Here is a 23,948-nt window from a genome sequence, read left to right as displayed (position 1 = left end):
GTTCGTCAGCGCGCGTCATGACCATGAGCACTTTTCTTTTTCTTCGAACGCGCGGCTTACTTTCAGTGTTATCGCGAGCGCGCACGCGGGCACGTGGCGGCATCCTGCGGCGGCCGCGGTAACTATGCAGCTCACGATGCTGAAATCAACCAATGGCCGGCCGTGGACTATGGGTTTGTGGCGTGTCAGTTGGGTTTATGACATCATTTGTCGAGAGAACAGCGAGCGATTTCTAGCTGACTTGGAGAATAAATTGTAAATTCCAGGCCGCGTGCTACGCTATAATGTTTAGCCCAAGTGTTCTCGGGAGCCTCGACTACCGATTGGCAGCGTTTTCTGACCATGCTCAAAAAGTGTTGCGGGCCCTTTTCAGCACTTGATTCGGGGTAAAAATCTGCCTGCGAAGGTTCCCCACAAGAATACTTAATATATTTGCTGACACATACTGTCAATCTCTGCTGATAATAACAATAAAGGTTAGCACAATGAGAAGTTGCGAACAACAGTGAATATAGTATAAGTACAGTGCATACAAGAGTGTACCATGCATACTTTTTCCCCAGGCTTTAAAGACATAATTAAATGCACCATCTCAGGTTCAGAATATGGCTACAATTTACGGTTAACTAGTTAGAACCTGAAAAATAAAGAAAACCAATTCAAGATAAACGTGGTATGTGTGACAAACAAAATGAGGGATAGCTTAATAAGAATCATGCGCGTATGCACATTAATGATTATGCTAAACTTCAGTGTCGGTATAAATGCTATAAAAGCGCATATAGCGTGAACGAATGTACTGTACTAGAACATCGAAAAAAAAAAAGCAATGGATGAGAGAGGAAAAGTATGGGCACACGGAGATAAGTGACAAGCAAATTAAAGCAGTAAGGCTGGTAATTTTTTCTGCAATATAGTTGCTTGCACTAGTTGCTGCGAGAGTCGCGCACTGCACCTACGATTGGGTCGCGATCAAATATATTGTAAAGGTCCCGCTTATAACAAAACTCCGTTGTAAGCGCGAGATCATAACTGCTTCACTCAGCCAACATTTGTTAGCACACGAAGGAGTTCAGTATTAACATGCAGCAGCAAATACGAAAGACGCAACTCACTAGTTGATTTTGATATGCTGTTACAGCGGTGAACACTGTTTCAGGGAAGATATAAGTGCGAAATTGCTCGGCTTCGAGGTCCGTTATGACGGGTGGATTTGAGCAGCAGTCCGGCCGCAGCTTGACCAAGTGGATCCGTGGTTGATACTTGTGCATAGAATTCAGCACGATCTGTAACGAAGAAAGAATTTGTGGTCGGTTCACTTAGCGCGAAGTCCCTCATAAACGTCAAAAAAAAAATTTTAATTTAATGCGCAGGTACGATGCCTGTGTCGCAATCGCGAGGACACGAAGTTCCGAGGCGTTTGCGCGGACGCAGTTGCCTGACGCCGTTTGGTGCTTAATTGGCAGTAGTAACGTTCTCTTTCGGGTTTCCGCTTCTTCGGAGACCTGCCTATAGATGCATCTCTAGTGGCCTCACCTGACCACCGCACCTTTTTCTTCCTTTAGTACCACGCGATTGTCCGTAACATATTTCCATGTGCACGAGCATGTTTCTTGGCATAATCGATGCTTGAGACTGTTCTATTTGACCCAGCGTTTTGCGCTATGTATGCATGCTGTGCGTTGTGCTCGGCAGACGCCAGGCACATCTGTGTCTGCGCTTCTTTGCGTGATTCGTGTGTCCACGCGTAGGAGTTTCTTTTTTCTTTTTGTAAGCGTTGTGTGCGCTCTGTGCGCTATGCTCGAGGTGAGCGCATTGTTCGAGGTGCAACGGAGAGCCACCTAGGAAAACTGGGTAGCTTGCTGACCATAAATCATCGACGCTACTGTTATCCATTTACTGACGCTTCCGAAACTTTCTATCACGTCCGTGCTGCCACTCCTACTCCAGTTTTTTCCTATAACACAAGGGCTCTTATGGAACCTGCCCATATGATCAAAAATGACCGCCATCATGCGACAGCGCTGCGAAACTACCATACTTGCAAACATCATTGCGCTATTCTTCGAAACCACTCACGTGTCCCTGCTTGTCCATCTCGTTGTTTGTGAGCTTGACCTTCTCGAAGGAGACGACCTGCTTCCGCAGCTGGTCCCCCGTGAAGGGACAGTCCGGATGCGCGTAGAGGCGCGCCGGCGACGGAGGGTCCGCCTTGCCGGCCACCAGCCACGAGGACCGGTGGTACGCGTACCGGTACCGCTTGTTGTCCACAGGAACGATGTCTAGTAGGACCACGTAGCGCCCGTCAGGATGCAGGCCGTTGAATGAGACGCGTAGCGTAGGAAACATCCGCCTGCAGTAGAGTCATGAGAGCGCCGGAATTCACGAATATCGACAGCACTTCGTGCTGCGAACAACGCGCGCGCTGGTGCGTTTACCGGGCACAGGACAGGTGCTCTGGGTAGAATTTTATGTAACTGAAGGTAGCGCATTTATTTATTTATTTATTTATTTATTTATTTATTTATTTATTTATTTATTTATTTATTTATTTATTTATTTATTTACACATAGTTTGTGACAGCGGTCGTCATTAATTGGCAAATACTCACCCACGCGTTCATCGGCTACCTAAACTTCATTGATTCACTAACGATCTTTTCGATCATGAATTTCACTGCAGGTGTCTCATCTGCGGAATTGAAGCCAGCCAGTGCTTGGTGACAAAAGTGGAAGCCTGTGGCACCGTGACTGACGTATTTTCCCAAATTTTGACTTTACATACATCTATCTGTGCTCCAGATGGACGTGCGTAGGGTTCCCCGTTAGGGGGGGGGGGGCGAAGTCTCACCTCAGCCCCCCCCCCCTCCCTCCCGTTGGTAGAGTTCGAAAGAAAACGAGCTTCGCAGTGGACGCAAAAATGAAAATGAAGCGGCGAAGTGCTTCCCACTACGGGCTGCCTTTGGCCCCCGGCTTTCCGGGGATAAAAAATGGGAACTAAACAGCTCTTCGAATGCAACGTCAGTGGTCCTCGGCCGCCATGATCGTCAAAAACTTGCATGGCCATAAACATGTACTTTAAACAATGACGGGACAGGTCCGTCTGAGTAAATGTATGGGGTAGACTTGCCCCCCCCCCCAGATAATTTGGGGCGGGGGCGCCCCCCGCCCCCCTGCCACCCTCGTGCGCACGCCCTCCACATGTATTTTCCGAGGCGCCCTCATTGTGCAAGCCGGGTAAATTACATTTTACGACGCGTACCGTGTGCCAAGAATCAATAGTCCCTCGTTACCATGACCCTTGGTGAAACTAAAACGCGAGTTGCGGCTAACTTCGCGAGGCGACGTTGCGATTGGGTGAGAGAGAAGGCATGCCAATCAGAATCATCGCACATTTGCGGAATCTATTTATACCATATATTTGGTCAATTTAGAGAATCGTAACCCGCAGAGCTTGGTATACCTTATGTTCTATCGGTTTTTTTTTTTTTTTTGTAATGCAGTAACACTGGTTACCGTGTTACTGCATTACAAAAAGAAAACAAACCGAAATAACAGAACAATTAATATCGGTAATGAGTTTACTTTATCGCGACGCGTAATAAGCACCGACAAATATCGTTTATCATGCACAAACTATTGGTAAATTATGTAAATAATTCAAATAACAAATTTTAGGGTGTAATTTTCAGGGGGCAAGCTGTAATTCTGGAGCAGAAGCTTATCAATGCTTAGGACATGTAAACTCGCCCTGCGTCCCGAGTATACATGTAGCGCCATTTTTCGAGGCGTCCGTCCGTTAATTCGTTACAAAAGGGACCGACGTTTGACTTGACAAACGAGGCGAAAAGCGAAGCTTGTGTGTTTTCTTTTATCGTCTCGCGCCTTTCGCAACACGAGAGTCGAGGGAAGACCTGCCGTGCCTTGTCCTGCAGCATAAGCGGCTTGGTTTGTCATTGTCTACGCCCTGTTTCACTTTCGTTCGGGTTTTGCACGCCGGGGATCCCCGTGGCAGGGGGTATTCGTAGTGCATACATAAATATGTTTTCTAGGTTGGTCGCGTCATTTGCCGTAGAGTGGGCTGCCTTATATTTTCGGTTGACTGATTTTCTTTCAAATTACATTTTGCCTTTAGTGTGCTGTACACATACAGCCATTCTATTCTACTGCTCCGCTCGTCGCAGTCAGAGCTGTTTGTTGTCAACTTGTTGTCCGTGCCTGCGCTGCTTTCGTTCGGCCGTGCGTGCTGGAGTTCTTGGGGCAGGCATGCAGGCAGCTCCGTGGTGAATACATGAATACATTTTATGGACTCGTGTACATGGGTTATATAATCCTTTCTTTCCCTGTGTTTTGCTATTATCATTGTTGTTGTTGTTGTTGCCACCGTAACTGGCTCATCCCCGCAACGGGGATCGGTCACACTGTATACTTAATAAAGATTGCACGTAAACAAAAGACTAAGGGAAACAATAGAGACCATTACAAATTAAAAAAAAAGAAGACCATAGTAGCTCATTTTGACTGCATGTCATGCTCAGCTTCTAGATCTTCGTCTTTCTCTTCCACGCTGGCGTGGCTGTCCGCGAGACGTAATGCGCGAGCCTGCCCGCCACGAGGCTCGCGGTCTCGCAGAGCGCTCAGTGTCGTTCGACTGAGCTGGCGGCTGCGATGGGTTGCTCCCGGTGGACCGTGCTGGCTGTCTTGCTGCTGCTTGCCGTGCCTTCGCTGTCGGCCCAGAGCAGCGAGGCGGCCGACGACGAGCAGTCTCCGGTCGCCACCAAGGAGCAGGTGGCGGCCAGCGGTGGCAGCAGCATGAACGAGGACGAGGGAACCAAGGAGCAGGCGGCCCCCGCCGCCTCGCAGCAGGAGCCGCCGGCCGACGAGACCTGGGCCAAGGCCGAGTCGATGCACGAACCGGGAGCCTACGGGTGCGGCGAGGCGTGGGAGACGTGCGACTCCAAACGCATTTACGACGACGACGTCGAGGATGATGACAAGTAGGTTCGATTCGCTGGCGCGCGCCTCAGGGCTTCCACGGACGCGTCTCTTCCGCTGCAGGCAGTGGGACGACACGGCACGTTGAAGCTCACGGTAAATAGCAACGCACTCAGAAACGAAGGAAGGCGTTTTTGAGCGCGTTGCTATTTACCATGACCCTCAAATGTTTGTCTTCTAGTTAACTATCCCATCATATTACCGAATTCGCAATACAGGGCCCAGAAAAAAATAGATTTTGTTCGTGAAGGAATGTCAGCAGATAGTGATGCTGCACATACGATTAGCAAAGACAAATCGGTTCTGCGTGTATACAAGCCCGCGAAATGGAGGATGATGAAACTCATTTGCCGTATTCAATGTCCATGTGCTTCTGGTTGTCGATTTATTCGCCCTTACTCGCGCTGCCAACTGCTTGCCTCCTGGTTATCTAAGTCGGTAGAGCGACCGCCCCTGAAAGATGTTGGTTCCACGGGCTCGATCCCCGGACCAGGACGAATTTTTTCATCCACAAAGCTTTTCTTTCTGATGAATCCGTATCGATTCCCTTGTTGCTACAAAACAAGTGGATGTCAATTTTTCCCTTTCATGATTAGCAAAGGTGGGGGGCAACTGGCAAAGAACAACTTGCCGATGGAAATATTTGCGGATTCTGCGCCTGATTGACCCCTACAGCTCGAGATTTCGTATACATTAACAGCGAAATTAGAATGCATGGCCATTCTGGTGTCTCGTTCTTTCCGCAGCTGGCCTGTGTAGATCGAAATTGAACCTGCGACCTCGTGCCCAGCAATAGGCTACATATGGTATAAAGCAGATTTATAGTTTGATGAACGGCACGATTCCTCTTGCGTTTGCCCGTGGTATTCGGGACGTTTTTTAGCAAGTACAGAATTTTTATAAGGAAGGTTATGACAATGAGGCACCAGTAGTCTTCGCAGACGGACTCTACGTTAACGCGGAAATAGTTTGTCGCTGAGGAAAAAGTTGTTGGGCGTCACAATTTATGGCATCACATTTTTTTAGAAATAAAAAAATCGCGCGTAATTTAAGATATTTGCAATCGAATCTCAAGGCACCGATCCGGGCAATATCGGAACCGAGTGCGCCGGGAGCGCAGAAGGGGCGGCCGCTCGGCTACGGCAGATGGAAACGCTCCTTGACGAAGTGAACAAAATTTGAATGAAAACGCGTCGCAGCACAATATAGTCGGGAAGAATGGCGAGTCGTCGGATATACACAACTGGACCGCTTATTCTTTGAGTGTGATGCATGAGGTGCTTATTCGTTCCTTTCTTAAAGTAGACGCTTTCACGATGATTCTATTTATCTTTACAATATGAACTTCAGGCGTATCATTATTAATTAAGATACTTTATGAAATTTCCCTATTGACCACATTGCTTCGGTTTTTCAAGCGAATGATTTTTCGTGGGCAGGTAATTCACCTGCAGCGACGTACGAGTAATTTTCGTAGACTTGAAGTGCTGAAGAAAAAAGTCAGTTTCGCCGCAAGGGTGAAGCAATGAATGCGATGGCAACATATTGAAATGCCACACGAACAGCAAACAGCTCGAAACCTTAAGCACGCCGCTCAAGCGCAAATGACGCACGAAAAGAACACACACTGGATGAGCGCGAACTAATAACTGTCGATGCGGATGTAGGAACGTTAGTTGCATTTTTAGAGCCGAGTATATAAACATTTCATAATCCGAAGCTGTTGTTGAATATTGTCGCAACTTCGTGGCTCTATGTTTTTTTCTTTAATGTACGCAGGTGAACCGGCTTCCAACTCAAGCACTGGATGACTTGCGTCGTCCCGTATCTGGATTGCGGCAGCATGACCGGAGGCTTGCCCTGCCGGTTACCAAATTGCTCCCCATTTGCATCATCGCTATACCCGACCCCACCCATCGCACCACCGTCCAGCCAATCTCGGGAATCAAAATTCTTTAACATTCGTTTCAAGAAAATATGTATACCACCAAGAAGGAATGGTATTAAACGAAAAGACTGGCGTGTCCGTCCAGTACTTCGTCTTCCCGATTTCTTTAGGTTAACTCTCAAACCATGCACCGTTGGACAGTTTCTTTTTCAGACATGCTGCGCTGATGTCGAGCGCCTTCGAGAAGATCGCGACATAGGCGTGCTAGCCAAGTTACAGGCGTGTGCTGCTGCTGCTCTGCCGTGCAGGCATGAATCATATCTGCCGAATCTTCGGCCGCGTTCGTAGCCTCGGGAGGACCGCACGCACGCGTCAGCTGGCACTGTTCCGGCAAAGTCGCCTGATAAGTCACATGACCGAAGCTGCCTGATAAGAGGTGGAAGAATGTTCAAATATATGTGTAGGTTTTGACGGGGGTATCACTGGTGGCTAGTTATACAGACTATAATGTTCATCGCTAGTGGACAGCCATCTAGGGGACAGCCATCTTTGGCCACGTGCTAGGGCTCAGTTGCAACAAACCAGCCTGTCCTTATCGCATGCTGTCTTTGTGCTCGCTCGCGATCAGCTGCGACGCAACCAAACCCGCAGCTCCCGTGCTCGCCGCGCCGACAAATGACAACTGGAATCAAGACTATAATGTGCTCGTTATAAACGCAGTTGCGAGAGTAAACTATTCTGCACGATACGCACGCATCGCAACGTGCGTGTATTTTGCGGCTGTCCTCGTCTGTGACGCGCAACGTTCTACGTACTAATGGTAGAGTGTACTAGAATGTTTTACTAATGGCACACCAGCAGCCACAAGTAGCGACTTTGGTGAAGTCTGTATACGGGATACGAAAACTATGCCCGTTTTCAATACTTTTTAATTACGTGCGGCAGCATCGCTCGTGGGCATACGGCCGTTGTCGGCTCGGTTCGCGGAGGGGCTAGATCGATACGAGCCAGCGGCTTCGAAGCACCGCCTTTATATTTCCCCTTACTTCGCCCATATTCCTCCGCGCTTGTCCGCGTTCCTTTCGCTGCTATGCGAGCGCAGTGCGCAAACGAATTCTGACACTCTGCTGAGAGACAAGGCCTTTCGACAGCATACCCGTGCTATCATCATGAAGAGCAAGTGGCGAGCGTGCCTCGAAAGGTGCGCGGTGCGAAAGAAGGCCCATTAAATGGGGACAAGAACAACAGAAAAAACATCATCAACAACTAAATATCTTCGCGCAGAAGCGGTTCCCTTGGCAAGAACAAAAGCGCAGGCACTCAGTGAAGCCAGGCGCGCGAGCAGGGCACGTCAACCATGATCTCTTCACGTCGTCCATCAGCGCCAATCTTTTTTTGCGCAAGTGTTGCTTTCGCGCTTGGTCTCTTGTGTTTTCAGTGCGGTCGAAAGAGCCACCCTCCTCCGCCATCTCCACCACCCACGTTCCCCCGAGTCGTCGTTTGGGGTGGAGGGTGTTATATGCATATCCGTCACATTGCGCTTGCAAAAAAAAAAAAAAGTGTGGTGGGGGGGGGGGGGCATCCTCGCTACAGCGAGCGTCCCGTCCCGTCCTACTGCGGGCGAGCCTTTATTATTATTAATTTTTTTCTCTCGTTCGCGTCTTTCCGCTACGAGGAAAAAGCAGCGCCTTTGACGATGAGTGCTCGCTGGAGACCTGCGGAGTTTAACGCACACGTGTTGCGGCCGCGCGCACACATTGGCGCGTGCCGGGGGACGCTGCACGCATGCGGCCGGTCCCGGGCTCTTCGGTTGCTGCGAGGTTTTCTTCTTTTTTTTTGTACTTTTTTTTCTCAATGAAGGTTGGGCATTTGGTCTTTTTCTTGCGGACGATGGCGTTGGGTGCGCCTGGATCTCTATCTCTTTTGTACCTCGATCTTTTGTTGTGCGGCCGTCCGTATGAATTATTTAGGACGGGCAGCCAGCCTTTTGACGATGACACTGCGTGGAACTTGTACGCACCATGCTTTCGGAGAGAATCGGCCGGCTCAACTGGCGTCCCAGTTACGCTCTCAAAGAGATACAGTTGCCCGAGAGCGCGAGCGAATGACGACTGAAGCGGCAGCTCGAATGGATTCCATCCCCGCGCGAAAAGGCGACCTGTTCAACTTTACCGCAGTATAATGGATTTGCGAGTGACGACGACGACTGTACTGATGCGCAGAAATGCCGTTTCTTTTTTATACAGGAAATAAGAAACAGTGTAATCGCGCGCGTGGTGACGAAGTTTCAATCGATGGCGAGAACCCGCGTTCTGTGAACGAAATTTATTTGGTGAAAAAAAGTTGCTTCTATCCCGCCGCGTTCCTTGCCAGCCCTTCATGTGTCATGTATCCATAAGTTAGTATGGGGTATAACTAACTAACTAACTAACTAACTAACTAACTAACTAACTAACTAACTAACTAACTAACTAACTAACTAACTAACTAACTAACTAACTAACTAACTAACTAACTAACTAACTAACTAACTAACTAACTAACTAACTAACTAACTAACTAACTAACTAACTAACTAACTAACTAACCCACCAATACACTGCTTTAACGCAGCAGGGAAGTTGCGACTAAGTGCCGCAAATGCGTATGTTATGCAGAAAGCATACAGTACCATCTAGACGTTGCACCTGAGATTGGGTGAAACTCAGCCGGCCTACGTGTGCGTACGTAAGTACATATATTAAATTCTGCATTATATATATATATATATATATATATATATATATATATATAATCATACAAATGACTGTAAGGTCAACTGACGTCCAAAATTCTTTGAGCATTGGAAAGTTCTTGTTGTAGAAATCATGTCTGTCTTTCGCTTCGTGATCTCTAAAATAGATTTATTTTGAGCGTTTAAGTGCCGCCATTTTAGGCCGTTCACGCTGCCGTTCTGTGTCCGTAACAACTACACGAAAGGCTCTATACTACAAACAGTTGCCTCATACGCAGGAAAACGGCTGTGCGAATGCGTTCGGCATTTTCTCACATTCTTAGTTGGATCTCACGACATACACAATTGATGAATCGTTCGTGTAAAAGCCCTAGATGTCGGTGACCATGAATTAAATATATATATACGAGCGTCTGCACTTCATCAGTGGCGCTGCACTGCGTCTATAATTTATAATTTCTGGGGTTATACATGTCAAAACCACGTTACGATTATGGGCCACGCTGTAGCTGGGGGCCGCCGCGGATTAACTTTGACCACCTGGACTTCCTCAACGTGCACGTAAGTTTAAGTACACTGGTGTTATTACATTTCACCCTCATCGAAATGCGGCCGCCGAGGACGGGAATCGAACCCGCGACCTAGAGCCTAGCAGCGTTAAACCTCAGTTCGCATAGCTACCGCGGCGGGTGATTGCACTGCGTTGCACAGTATTTTTTTTTTTTTTTTTACAAATCGTCATTACGATCTGCCACAGGCACACACACGCACGTACGCATAGCGGTGCATGCGTGGTGATGTACTGAATGGGACCAGGCTTTTCCTTACGGCATCATATGACTCAAGCAGTTCAACCCTTTGCGCATCGCAGTGTTGAGGTGCATTTGTTTATGATTAGGGTCATCCAACTACTCAGATTTAACGATGTCGTTTGGATAATTTATTCAAATAAGCGCCCACAGTTTTGGTTTAAAGACGTCGTGGCTGCGGCAAACGCCCTTCGCTGTCATTAAAGCATGACTTTAACAAAAATCTAAATTCAAGGCGTAGCGCATTCGTGACGTCGTCAGCAAATGAACAACCGTACATTGTAGGCCCCGCTTGGACGTTGACGTATCACCGAGGCCGCGCACATATATACGCTCCCGATAAAGAGACACCCGCTGCAAGAAACAAAAACTGTCACTTCATTTCTTAAAACAACACCAACAACAAAATACATCGGGTTTCATCTCATATATATGCTGCGACAGCAGAATTCTTCCTCAATGAACGCCAAGAGTCGCATTTCTGCTTGCGCGTCTTCCTTTTTTTTTTTTTTCCCATCAAGTAATTTCGTTCACCCACGGTGGGGCAGTGCTCCGGCGCATTTTTTCAGCGGTTCGAGGTTTCCTTTAACAAGCATTGAAATCCTTGTTCACGCGCACACACTTGCTCAAAGGACGGAGAGCTGGGCGCCATGCTCCCACGGCGTTTTGCGTTGCGCCTTGCGAGCGCTGCGTGCAGCTCGGCGAGTGTAACTCTTTCATTGCGCCTATGAAAAATGCAGCGTTTCTTGGAGAAAAGCCATGGCGGCGTTAAAATGCGTGCCGTCATCTCTCGAGGATGGCGTGCGCAGCCCGGAAAAGCGAAAAGCGCTGCGTGTAATAATAAGCAGCACAGGGCCGGACGAGCAAAACCAGAAACTAGTTGTACTGAACACGAAGAAAGAAAAGACGGAATTCTCGCTTCTCGCTTTAAATATTCATAACGCTTATCGCTTGCCTCGTTCACACGTCAGCTCCAATTGAGTCGCGCCGTAACCTGTCGTCGCAGGAACTGGTGAAAGAGAGAAAAAAAAAAAAAAAGGACGAGAGAAAAAAAAGGAGGAGAAGGAAAGCGCGCTTAGATACTGTTCTTTTTTTTTTTTTAGGGTTTGCACATTTTAGTAACTTCGTAAACATTTTCTTCCTGTCTTCTAGTATTAATCAGTGGATAGTAGCAGTATGCATGGTCATAATGAAAAAGAAAAACAGTGAGAAGCTGACGCGCACCAAGGTTAATTATACTGAAGAAGCGCAGGAGAGGAACTTTGCAGCCAACGGCGTGTATACGCTTAAATATGAACTAGAATATTCCCGTAGTTAGCTGCCGGAACTTTTCATCGTTTTGTAAGCTCCCATCATTCATCCCAGACAGGCGCGCGTTTCCGGAACTCTTTTATCTGCAAATTTAACGGTCGGAATTGTTGACGATGTGCACGACTGAACCCTCATGTCCGTCAGTTTTGATTGTGCGTAGTATATGTTTATGCACTGACGCCTGTTATGCAGAACTTAAAACGTTTTGTTTTTTCGTGTTATATATGCAAACACCTTTGACAGAAATGTGCCTGACTGCGTGGGAGATTTTCGAGGCTTAGCTATAGTTCGTGTCAGTTCAGCCTCGAGAAGCAATGTATGCATTTTTATTTAAGTGGAGAATTAATCCACATCAACGAGTAAATGAAATTGTGGCCAAGCTCTTATAAGGGCTGGAAGCCTTGCAGCCCTCACAACGTGGCTGCAATGTTATATATTTGAACATCGAGTTCGAAGTCGGGCTGGTCGTTGAGCAATGTTTCGAGAAAAACGGCGTAATATAGACCATAAGGTCCAACGAAAGACGAAACAGCACAGTGCCTTTCTGTTGTCGTTCATTGGTCCCGTTGCTCCGCTGTTTTTAACGAAACGTGTCATGTACAAGCGCCTGCAGATCTTTTCTGTTTTGCCGTCGATTGGATTCGATAGCAAAAGGAGGCACTCAGATCGATCAATACGGCATGGGAATGCGAATCGCTGCTATACACCTCCACTTTACGTTGTGGTGTCTTGACATCCCCCTCTTGTGTCCGTGTTTGCACGCCCTAACATGAAACTTGCGCAATGCGAGGAGACATCCTCTGCTCCCTATGCGGTCCCTACGCGTCCCTCGTGCTCCTATATAACCAGTCTGTCTTCTGTGATTAGACGCTGCAGCAGACACGAACAAAACCGGAAATATGATATCCTCTAGTCATGTCACAGCGGCTCATCTAACACTGCCCTCCCCTCACACGACAACAAATCTGCTTCATGCTCACCTTCCTGTCTTGGTGATGATCATCTCGGTACCGAGTTCGTGGAACTTCTCCCACAGGTCTTTTGTCTCCAGATGAGCGTCAGCGTTCCTCAGCTCGTCGCAATTGCAGCGAGGCAAGATTTGGGGGTTCTCGACGCGTGCGGAGCCCTTGGAGGCACCTTCCCGCTGTTTGCCGGGCCGCGAGCCACCGGTCGGCGCCCCGCCGGACTCGGGGCCGCCGGGCTCGCTGTCGGGCCGTCGCGCGGGTGAGGCGAAGTCGCCGCCGGGCGCTTCCGCGAGTTCGTCGTCGGCCAGCGACGAGACGCTCGAGGGCGGCGACGCTTCCAGCCGCGCCGATGCCGAGCCGGGGCCGCCGAAGCGGCCCAGGAACTGCAGACCGGGAGCTCCAGTATCCGGAGACGACGCCGAGCGCCTCTGGGAGCGAAGCAGCAAGGGACTGCTTGGCTCACACAACTTGTCTGCGAGAGAGACAGAAGGCTCGAGGTTAGCACGCACTTCCAGGGGGTGGTACAATCGGGAAAAACAGCGACAGCGTTAACGCCACTCGCTTAAACGTTCGGTACATTGCAGCTCAGACGCAGCTCACCACACTGCTGTTTCTCTCTAATCCCACTATGATGCAAATGATGAGCGTTTCTACTTTCTGCTCATAATTCGGGAGTTCCGTGGCAAGCGCACCAGACACGCGACGTTATGAGATACGAGGATTGCTTCTACATACGGCGTCTTCCAGGTGTGGTGCAGCGGTAACGTGTCAGACTCTACATACGGCCGCGTTGCTTCATGATACAGGGGCTTTCTCCGCTGTGGCTTATATGGAAGGGCTGGCGCGCTCATTATCGTGCGCGGGTTTATGTGCACCGACGTCTAAGCATTACCGGAATTCCTGCATGTCTTCCAGGTGCATCCGCTTATGCAAGTTCGCTAATATCGTGCTTAAAGTGAAACGATAGATTCCTGATGAAGCGATCGCATCTGCACATTATAGCGAGAACAGCAAATATTTTCAATACACTCTATAAGACAATAGAAATCATAGTGCTACAAACTTTAATAAGTATTGTATAGGCCACGTGGCAGCGCAGTAATAGCTAAGCAATAAGGCTACATATCCAGACACTGTCTGTGTGTGATCTTGTGCAGCCTGAGGACATATGCGTTGGATTGATGATACCTCCTGTGCTCGAAATAGCGTGCTTAAAGTCTGGAACTCGCCCGATAGACGTGTGAAATGGAAATAAATTCTCTTACTAAAACAATTTTAGAACATAAATTACATTTATTTGTCAAATGAGCACAACAGACTTTATTCTTTACTTTGATATATGCCCCTTCATATAGAATTAACAAAATGAAGGACCTCTCTATTACTCTTATATAGTTAATTTAAAGTCCTTACTTTGCGCTCACTACACTATAGTATATATATATATATATATATATAAGCTGTTCACAGGTGTAGCACTGCGATAGTGTCGCAACACAGAAGGCTGCGCCCGTTGCGCATGAAGCATCGCAAGAACGGTGCCCTTCGTTGCAGTATATTTCCGTCAACCGCACCATTTACCGCTGCCGTGGGTTGGAACGGGGAGAACTTTTTAGTGATTCATCAAGGACTGCTAAGTTTCCGCTCTTCATCAAGATATATTCTTTAACAGGGAGAGTGCGTGTCGTCGTAGCTACTTTTTCATTATAGGTTGATCAATTTTGCAAAACTCTCTTCGACAAGTTGGACAGTCGTCCGATTAGTTGGTTGGGCGCGTGTCGTCCGCGCCCATACGGCCAAAAACAGAGAGCGCGTGCGTGCCAAAAGCATCTGCCGAAAGGCCAGAACTGCAGGCCCGTTATCGCGCCGCACGCGCTATCGAGTCAGAGCGACAGAGGGCCCACGCGCACGTGTGTGCCCCCCCTCCTCCCCTTTTCCTCCTCGTACATAGAAAAGTGTCGATTTCGGTTTCGGCGAGATCGGGAAGCTCAATGAGCCGCACGCGAAATTCAACATCACGGCTTCTCCGAGTTCATTTCGAGCTGCGGCACTTCGATTATTCAGGAAGAGCCCCTCCCAACTTCCCGAGATACGCCTGCAGCGGCCGCGATCGGCGAGCCGCCGTGTCGCCGCTGTCTGGGTATAATTCACCCGAGCGATTAACGACAGGTCGGCGTCGCTCGCGCAAGCCAGCCGAGGCAGCGGCCCAGTCGTACGCGCTCGTTTCGCCAACAATCGTCTGATCAGTTCCACTGATGGTTGTTATTAATGGACCTCAAAGAGTTTGTTATTCGCTCTGCGCCGCGAGCTCGGTTCTCTATCGACAGGGAGACGCGGGCCGTCTGTCATGATTCAGACATGATTGGACAGTTGTTTCGTCTGAGCTTCGTCAGGCGCGGCGCACTCCGAACCGCTGCAGCCCGTCGCTTCGTACGCGAGTTGGAGAGATCAATAATTTATGTTTCGTTTGGAGCTCCAATCTGACAAGTCGGCTACACGGCGACGCTTGGAAACATATCGCGGCAGCACTACGCCATGGGTACGGGTATACGTTCGCGGCAGTCGCTGCTGTCTGCGCACGCCGCGGTGTCGGTTGAACAGTGTATACGGTGCAGGCCGCCGAGACGTTCGTCATTCATTCCAGCACATCTTGTGCGGAACGAATGCGGTGTAGGTAAGAAAAACCTATGCGGTGCAGGTAAGAAAAAGAAAGCATAAAACCAAGCCAAAATAAAAATAAAAATGTATAACTATCTTGAGAGACGTAAGAACAAGAAGTAAAGCGACGAAAATCTCCCGAGATAAAGCCGGAAAAAAAAAATAAAGCACGTACTTCCGCAACCAGAAAATGACACCGCCAACAGCGCGGATGGGCGCGCGGCGTCGAAGCGGGCTGGCCGTTGGCAGCCGCTGCACGGCGCTGGGCGCTGGGCTATGTCTCCGGGGAATTAAACGTTCCCTGATAGCGTTTGCACGCCCGCACCCCCCTCGAGCTAGGCCGGTGGGGCGTCGCGGCGGCTTTGAAATTTAATAATGCCAGACCGCGCGCGTTTTCAGCGAACGGCGGAATCAATCGGCCAAAAATTGGATTACCAATGGCGGAGTGCGACTGCAGCGCGAGACGCGCTTTCGACGCTTCTCGGGGCGCGCGCGAGAGCCGCCGCAGCCGCCGCGTTGGCCGTATGCGGCTGCCAGCAGCAGGCGTATAAAACAGGTCCGTTTACAGACCATCAGGGTAAAGTGATACGCTGATGGGGATCATCCCGCGCCGCTCTGAATTTTTGCATTCGTTTCCTCTTTTCGTTTTTTTTTTTCACCGCTATGCCACTTTGCGGAGGCCGCGCTATGGGCCCCGAAATTAGGTTAGCCCGCGCGATATGTCCGGGCCCTTGTGTAATATACAGGCGTAGACGTGATAGTGAAATCTCGGAAGGCGCGAAGGGGTTGAACCGCGTCGGTGGTGGCGCGAGCGCGCTGCAGGCGCCGCGCTGCTCTTGTTTGGCGCGGACGCGATTACGCTGCCGCTCCCGCGGCACTCCGAAAAATGAGCGCCGGGCGCCTGCGGCCGGCTGCCGTATCGCGGGTGCCGTTCTTCCCCGCGGAAGCATCAGAAAAGCAGCGCCCCCTCTTCCCGCTGTAGATACCTTGCCATCGCCTGCGCGGAGCAACAGGGCGGCTGTAGTACCTGCTTCTCCGCTCGCTTTAATTGAAGTGCTGGCCAATTTGCGCGCGGTGCGCTTTGTGACCTGTTTTGCAATAAATTGACGAGAAAGATCGGCGGACCTACGGCAGGGATGATAACTAAAGGTGCAGTGGTCTGGAGACCAGACCCACTGACAACGATCGCAAGTTCACGAACTCGACGAGACGAACAGAAGCCATATACGAACGTCCATTTCTTGTTCGCGAGCTGCGTCGGTGATGCAGATCACACCAGAAAATATACCATACACGCCTACTGCACCGCTACCCTTCTTATAACGTATACAGTGATGACGGCATACGGCCGAAATTTTCACACGATGTGCGTACACTGCGTGCTGCACAACGATAAGATGCTCACAGAACACACCAGCGATAAGGCTCGCTTTTATTTTTGCGTACCCTCGCTGTGAGGTAGTTCGGTGCGGCATCGATATATTTTCATTCCATCAAGAAACACTGCAGTGTTCCCGAAGGTGCCGAGGGATAGTGCGGGCCCCAGATTTGCATGCCCCGCCATGGCAAAACAGTTTTGATGGTTTCAGTGCGGTGCGCGCTCCTTCTGAATGCTTGGGACTGGCACGCCAACGTAATCGTGTTGCATCAACGCCGAACAAGATGAACGAACGGGATCGAATATTGTAAGAGAACTCTTTCAAGCATGCACTTTCATCTTCTTTTTCTTTTAACAAATGGAATGTAGAGGAGGCTTGCACGCTATTGACCTTTAAGTATGCGGTTATTATCACAAATCAAGCATATTTACCACCCACATTTAATAATGCCTCTCGCACCTTGCCTTATGTAAACGCACATACGTAAGCTTTGTTTCACGCGCACGTGTAATATTTCGTTAAAAGAAAACGTATTTAGGAGGGTATGCCTGGAACTGAAGATAACCGTGTCGCGGTTTCAAGGACGTTACCCTAACTCAGTGGTTTTCAGCCATGGATATTTCGGGGACCCCTTGTGGACCGGTGGAAGTGATGAGGGACCCCTTGCAGTGAGAGAAAAAGGAGGGGGGGGGGGGGGTCATAAATGAAGGAAACATGCAACGTGAAATAGGTATATTTTATTTCTCCCTTGCAATGAATGGTCAAACTGAAGTGCCACACCAGTTTGATCTCAACAGCATGTCAATAAGTTGTGTGGTCTGCAGCCACATTCAACCTGTTTCTAGCTATGTTTGCTCTTCATATATGCAGGCCTAGAAAAAGTATGCTCGCATGCATATGTCGTAGAAAACTGCAACAAAAGCTTTAGTCATTTCATGAAGAAGGGGAAATATAAATCACCTCCGCCCCAATGCCAAGGTGTCATGCGGTGAAACATACAAAAAAAATTAAAAGGGGTTGCTGTCACGCGACGTAGTGTGCCTCCGAAAAACGCATTCTCTCTGTTTTTTTTTTTTTTTTCGAGGATGGGTTTCGCGGAACACAAAAATGGCTTCGCGGACCCACATTTGAGAACCACTGCCCTAACTACTATGCGTCAAAGCCTATTAGACAAACGCTGACGGTTTTCTGTCAAGGCCTTCTTGTGCACCATAACACAGGCTCTGATCAAGGCATGGTAAAATGTTGATGCACTTGCACTGCGGTGCGCTGCACCTTTGTTATCTCGGCGTTTGCATTGATCTGCCACGTTGCTGGATGAATTCGTGAAAATGCGGAAAATAATAATAATAAAAGAGCAGCGCAAGAGTAAATCTGCTGCTGAATGCAGGTTAAGCGAAGTCTCTTAGCATTGCCTGGGCATAGAGTTTCAAACGAATAAAAATAGACGGAAATGTGCGCAGTCAGTATGGGTGGTCTATGTGCGCAGTCAGTATGAGTGTTCAGCAAGACATTCCAAGGATTGGGCTATACGTTGTCCCTGGGGTTTCGTACGGGTCCTCTCGATTGTTATAGTAACCTAGCTGAAGGTAACCTTCAGTTTTGGACTCGTTATATGACGGTAAATGCAGTCTAGTTTTTAGTGTCATATGGTTTTCGGAGGCTTGCAAATATGTTTGTTCGGAATACACAAACTAACCATGGTGGGTGCAACCAAATGTGGTCTAAACTTAGCGATACGGGTATTCGCAAAATGAGGTAATCTACCTGTGAATTCACGCATCGTACCGCTATACAAAAGAGTTGGTAAACTAGCGAAACAACCAATTCATTTGCGTGTTTTAAACTACGTGATAAGTGAACTCATCGTAAGTGTAAATCACTTAAGCGCTCTAAATAAATGTTGCATGGCGAGGACACAATGCAATGCAGAAAGACAAGGGGAAAATATATATATAAAAAAAAGCTACGACGTTTTCTAGACGCTCAGGTTGGACGTGTCGGTTAATCATACCGAACGTGTTTCGGCGCTTACGGGCGCGACAAGTATCGATAGTGTCCGGTCCTTATGAACGAGCACAGGTGTGTAAATATTGCCACATCATCCTCAGAGCTACAAGCGTAGGCGGGGATTGTCTTCTTGTGGTGTTGTGACCCTCGGATAATATTGGCATCCCATATAAATGGTGTCAGTGGCTAGACATCATTAAAAAAGCTACGCGAAAGCTTGTGCCTCGTTATTCGCATACGTATGAAAAACGTGTTCTCTAGTTAAAAAAAAAAGTGCAATTACAATCACTGCGGATAGACGGCGCATCCTAAATTTGGCTTTGGTCGTCTATAACCGCGAACGAAAAAACAAACAAACGCATAACGAACACACACACGCAAACAAACGAAAATTAAAACGAAAAATGGTAAAAAATAAGCGCGACATGGGTGCGCATCGCACCGCCATTTCGCGCTCAGATGTGCAAACTGAGCGAAAAGAAAAGGCGTGCGGGGACGCTTCGCCAGGCATCAACGAGAAAGGGCGCGCACGCGTGAGAGCGCCGACGAGGCGTGTTGGACACGCTCGGGCCCCCCTTTAAACCCATGCGTTCGAGCCGGCGTGGTTTTGTTGTGCTAATCGCGAACCTTCTCGCTTCCGCTATAGCCTCGCTCGCCTTTGTGTTTTTACGCTCGATTCACTTCTCTCTTGACGCCCTTTTCCTCTCTCGGGATGCGACGGCAGCTGCCGAACATTCCGCTTCCCGCATTGTCTGCGTGCGTGCGGGGGAGCCGCAGTTATGCAGTGAAAGTGCCTCATATGTATGGGTGCCGGTGGAATTAGTTCTGTTGATGCCTTGCTGCGGTAAATAAACCCCCAGTACACAAGTGTATCTAAACTGCGGAATGACTGCGGTGACCGTAACATTCGAACGGTGAACATTTAATATTGTCCATCACCTATCAGCAACGGCGACAAATTCGAGCAATCCGATGATGCGTGTCAATATGCGCGAGGCTCTACGTGTGAGGCGCTGTATCGGAAACTGTCGACGAGGAAGTAGAGTTATGAAAAGTTGAGCCGAGCACAGAACAAAAGGCGAACTCACGCGACAGTGAAGAGAACGACGAGTTATAGTTTATTTGTTTATATTTAAATACCATGATAAGGAAAATGACGCGCGAAAACGGTGCCGGCAACACACCTTGCGAGATGCCAAACAGCACTACTTATTTTACTTATTTTGCAATTCAGCGGCCTGCGAGTACTCCCTTAACCACTGCTGGTTGTATTGAAGGCAACTAAACGCAGTTTTCAAAGTTAACTAAGGTTGTATTGAATAATTCTTGATTATATATTATTGAATAGTGTGCATGTAACCGCTAGAGGCTTTCCTAATTTTATGTCCGATTTTTTCTTGCTTTTGATATATAGCTATGCTCAAGACGTGGCGGGTGCGTTCAGGCACAAACAAATATCACTTCATCTCATAAGTTCAAGAATATTAACATCTTCAACATTTTTGCACTAGGCAGACGGCCTACGAGAAGGCGAAAAAGGAATTTTATTGAACTTTACTTGATAACATGCAACAGGTTCCGCACATTTTTGGTTCCACAGAAAATTGACAGTGAAGATTTTTTTTTTCATTCGCATAGGTTCCACAATGAACTTACATTCAATGTTTTGGCACACACCACAAAGGAAGGGCGGTTCATGTAGTCCGTAGGCCCTGTATCGGGGAACATGCCAGTACAAAAGGCACACCAAGAAAAGGATAAAAGTTGGAAAGGTTGTCCACCTCTGCGGCCGGCTCTCGTATTTGGGAATTTCTTCAAGCAAAGCTTTTGATGGTGTGCAGGTCGCAGTGCTACAACGGCTAAAGTTGCAGTAGTGATCTTCGTCACGCGCCGGCACGTGCCTCTTTTGACGGTTCGCTGAAAACGACTCGCACACCATCGAGAGAAAAACTGTAGGGCACATACGATATTCTTTATGCAAAAGCACTATACTTGTACCTTAGTTTCTTGTTGTGACGAACGAACGAACGAACGAACGAACGAACGAACGAACGAACGAACGAACGAACGAACGAACGAACGAACGAACGAACGAACGAATGAATGAATGAATGAATGAATGAATGAATGAATGAATGACTTTATTTGTCCCTGTTTAAAAAGAATGGGGCAGTGGGACAGATGTGGAGGAGGGGGGGAGGAACTACTTGAAGTAGGCCTCTTCTACCTTCTCAGCTCACTCCAGGATGGCCTCCTGAATGTCGGGCCTCGATCTGCTAAGGGCATCCTCCCACTGCTCCTCACTAGAAATTAAGTGTTTCAGGAAAGGGAGAAGAGGGTGCTTAGGGCAGCGCCTCATGACGTAGTTTAAGTCTGCTGTCGAAGAGGCGCAGAATTTACAAGAGGGAGAAGGGTAACTGGAGGGATGAATGCGATGGAAGAGGTAAGGGAAAAGAGAGGCGTCAGTCTGCAGCTGTCGCCACAGAATTTCACACCTGCGCGGAGATTTGCGCATGAATGGCGGAAAGGTGAAACGTTCTAATCGGTAGTGTGTGCAAATGTCATGGAGTGAAATAAGCCGATCCCGTGCTGTAAACTGCACGTAGTAAGTGGCGACACATCTGATGTTTGCACCCTGACCGTAAATCCTCGGGCACTGGCATGAGCCGCCCCGTTTCCGGCCAGGCCCGCATGCGTGGTAGTCCAGATTAGTGCTACAATTTGATCGAGGGGATGGGCCAAAAGCAGGGAAAGGGCTGGCTTAGAGACCCTGCCTGCTCTGAAATTATATGTGGCTGTGTTGGAGTCACTTACGACAACAGGTGAATTCGGCATTATTTTGTTGAGCTCGCACCCTAAGAAAAAAAAAACCAAAAATAAAAACAACAGTCCTTTAGCTCTTATTTCTGAGTCCTGACTTGTGCCACGGAGGTACGTGAACCCTCTTCCGATATCACTACACTCCCTTCGAAGAGTCATGGAACCGAAAAAGAGAGTTAACGTGCCCCTTTAAAGAGAGTCATATACGTGACAAGTCAGGACTCACCGGAAAGATTAACATAGACTATTTTTTTCTTCTCAGAATATACGTAGACGAGAATAAGATACTGGCATGCGTCCACATACAATTTGCATTTATCTCGAATAAGCGCTTGATACTATACAGCCCGTAGAACTGCAGTAGAACCAAAAGTTGGTCACTATTCAGGTTGTTGAGATAGCGGCGTGTGCATTGGACAAGGACACAGTTTGTGTCTATTAAAAAATGTCACTCTGTCCATGCGCGTTTGTGCGCGCTGCGATTTCAACATGAATAAGCAAGTCTCTACACGTGCATTCTGTTTAAGCGTTGTAGCATGTCCCATTGCAACGTCTCAACATACGAGTCTTTTTAATGAAAAAAAAAAATATATATATACGAATTTTCATTTCAACACGCACGCTTACACTCGGGCACGCGACCACTGAAAGGCGTGTTTGGCATTAAACTTTTTCTCAAAGTCGGAATTTTCCTGGTGCGTACAATCCTCCATGTCGGCTTTACATCTTATCCTAGAGAGGGCTTTTATTCCAACACCCCGAAATATTTCAACGGAGCCTTTATAGCGAACGTTCTCCTTTTACATTTTTGTACAGCAGGTAAGACATTCATGTGGTTAAGATATATTCAGATTTTGTGAGTGTCGGTGGGTATAAGACACTCGGCTTTGGCACGTGGGGCCCTAGGTTCGAAACCCAGCGCCGCCAAGAAAGCTTATTAACGCGATAGCGCTAAAGAGCCCGTGTTGCTGAAAATTTGGCGTCGGCGGCCTTGTCCGTGAGCAGTAAGTCGGTGTTGTCCGTGAGCGAAAAATGCCGATGGATGCAAAGAATAAACGTCACGGATCGAGCCGGAATCGAACCCAACCTGGGCCAAAGACAACACCAGCGGCGGAGGTTATGCAGTGCTGCCGCCCACCATCTGGTTGGGTATTCTGTGCTCTCATCCATGGCTCTGCAGTGATAGCGCGTATGTTTCAGGACATTATACAGGGTGCCCCAGCTAATTCTAGCGAGAATTTAAAAATACGCCGTCGCACTAAATACACGTTGCTTACTATATTGCATGGAGTAAGTGGCACTATTTTTTGTGTTGTGCTTAATTGCTCAATTAGGAGTGTTTAACTAACTTCTGAAGCAACGAAGCTGGGCGAAAAATTCCAATGAGAAAGTTGCAGATCGGCTTGCAAAACGCCCGATTGGGCAGTTTTTAACATAATAACTATATATATATATATATATATATATATATATATATATATATATATATATATATATATATATATATATATATATATATATATATATAACGTGATATGCCCGCTTGAGCGCCTATGCGCACCGTGACTGCAGTGCTCCCTAACGTTCCGCGTACAAACAATATGCTTTCCTCCCGGCGGTTCATGACAGCGATAAGCCAACGCAGCGGTTATCGCTAGTGCTACTGCTAGCAAAACGTGCGTCATCAAAAAGCCACCACCATCGTCGCTGCCCTGTCGCGGAAGCACACCCGGCCAAATACTGGGGTCGTTTTCACGCGGAACGTTAGGGAGCACTGCAGTCACGGCGCGCATTTGCGCGCAAGCGGGCATTTCACGTGATATTTTGTTTTCCTGCTTCGCGTGCATCTGTAGTAAGCAGAAAAACATGAATACATAATAGATAGAAACCTAATACCTCAGACGTTTTGCGAACCGATCTACAACTTTCCCATTGCAATTTTTTGCCCAGCTTTGTTGCTTCATTACGTTAGTTAATTAGACATGGCTAATTGAGCAATCAAGCAGAACAGAAAAATAGCGTGATTTACTTCATGCCATAGTCAGCAAAATGGATTTGGTCGCGTCGTCACAGAGTGCCTAGGCATATTTTTAAACTCTGGCTTGAGTTAGCTGGGGCACCGTGTGTAGCATGTATTGTTTTGTTAGATTATTCTTACCGCGGAAAGTCGACATTGCCAACGTTAACCCCTGCTAGCTGCATGGAAAGAAACTAAGCACAGTTTTCAAAATTACCTAAGGTGGTAGTGCATAACTCTTGATTATGTTTTATTGAATAGTGTGCATGTAATCACTAGAGGTTTTCCTCATTTTATGTCCGATTTCTTTCTTGCTTTTTTATCGCAGTAATATGTAGCTATGCCCAAGACGTGGCGGGTGC

General features: G+C 48.0%; 2 protein-coding genes across 2 annotated transcripts in view; one reads left to right on the top strand and one right to left on the bottom strand.

Moving 5' to 3' along the window:
* LOC119378877 (T-box transcription factor TBX20) overlaps positions 1 to 23,948 on the bottom strand; it is a 105,225-nt gene that overhangs the window by 11,297 nt on the left and 69,980 nt on the right. Inside the window, exons 2-4 of the mRNA XM_037647929.2 lie at positions 12,718 to 13,174; positions 2,080 to 2,353; positions 1,116 to 1,286 (exon numbers count right to left, since the gene is read on the bottom strand). Coding sequence (XP_037503857.2) covers positions 1,116 to 1,286; positions 2,080 to 2,353; positions 12,718 to 13,174 — 902 coding nt within the window. The remainder of the gene's footprint in view (positions 1 to 1,115; positions 1,287 to 2,079; positions 2,354 to 12,717; positions 13,175 to 23,948) is intronic.
* On the top strand, positions 3,278 to 6,986 carry LOC119378878 (uncharacterized). Its single transcript, XM_037647930.2, has 2 exons — positions 3,278 to 4,997; positions 6,775 to 6,986. Exons 1-2 carry the CDS (start codon positions 4,669 to 4,671, stop codon positions 6,776 to 6,778), a joined length of 333 nt encoding a protein of 110 aa, XP_037503858.1. The 5' UTR covers positions 3,278 to 4,668; the 3' UTR covers positions 6,779 to 6,986.

The sequence above is a fragment of the Rhipicephalus sanguineus genome, chromosome 1 (assembly GCF_013339695.2).
Source record: "Rhipicephalus sanguineus isolate Rsan-2018 chromosome 1, BIME_Rsan_1.4, whole genome shotgun sequence".
NCBI lineage: Eukaryota > Metazoa > Arthropoda > Arachnida > Ixodida > Ixodidae > Rhipicephalus > Rhipicephalus sanguineus.
Note: the sequence above shows the minus strand (reverse complement) of the source record. Positions and strands in the feature narration are given on the sequence as shown.

Coding starts and splice junctions, on each gene's coding strand:
- LOC119378878 (XM_037647930.2), top strand. CDS start 4,669: ATGGGTTGCTCCCGGTGGACCGTGCTGGCTGTCTTGCTGCTGCTTGCC.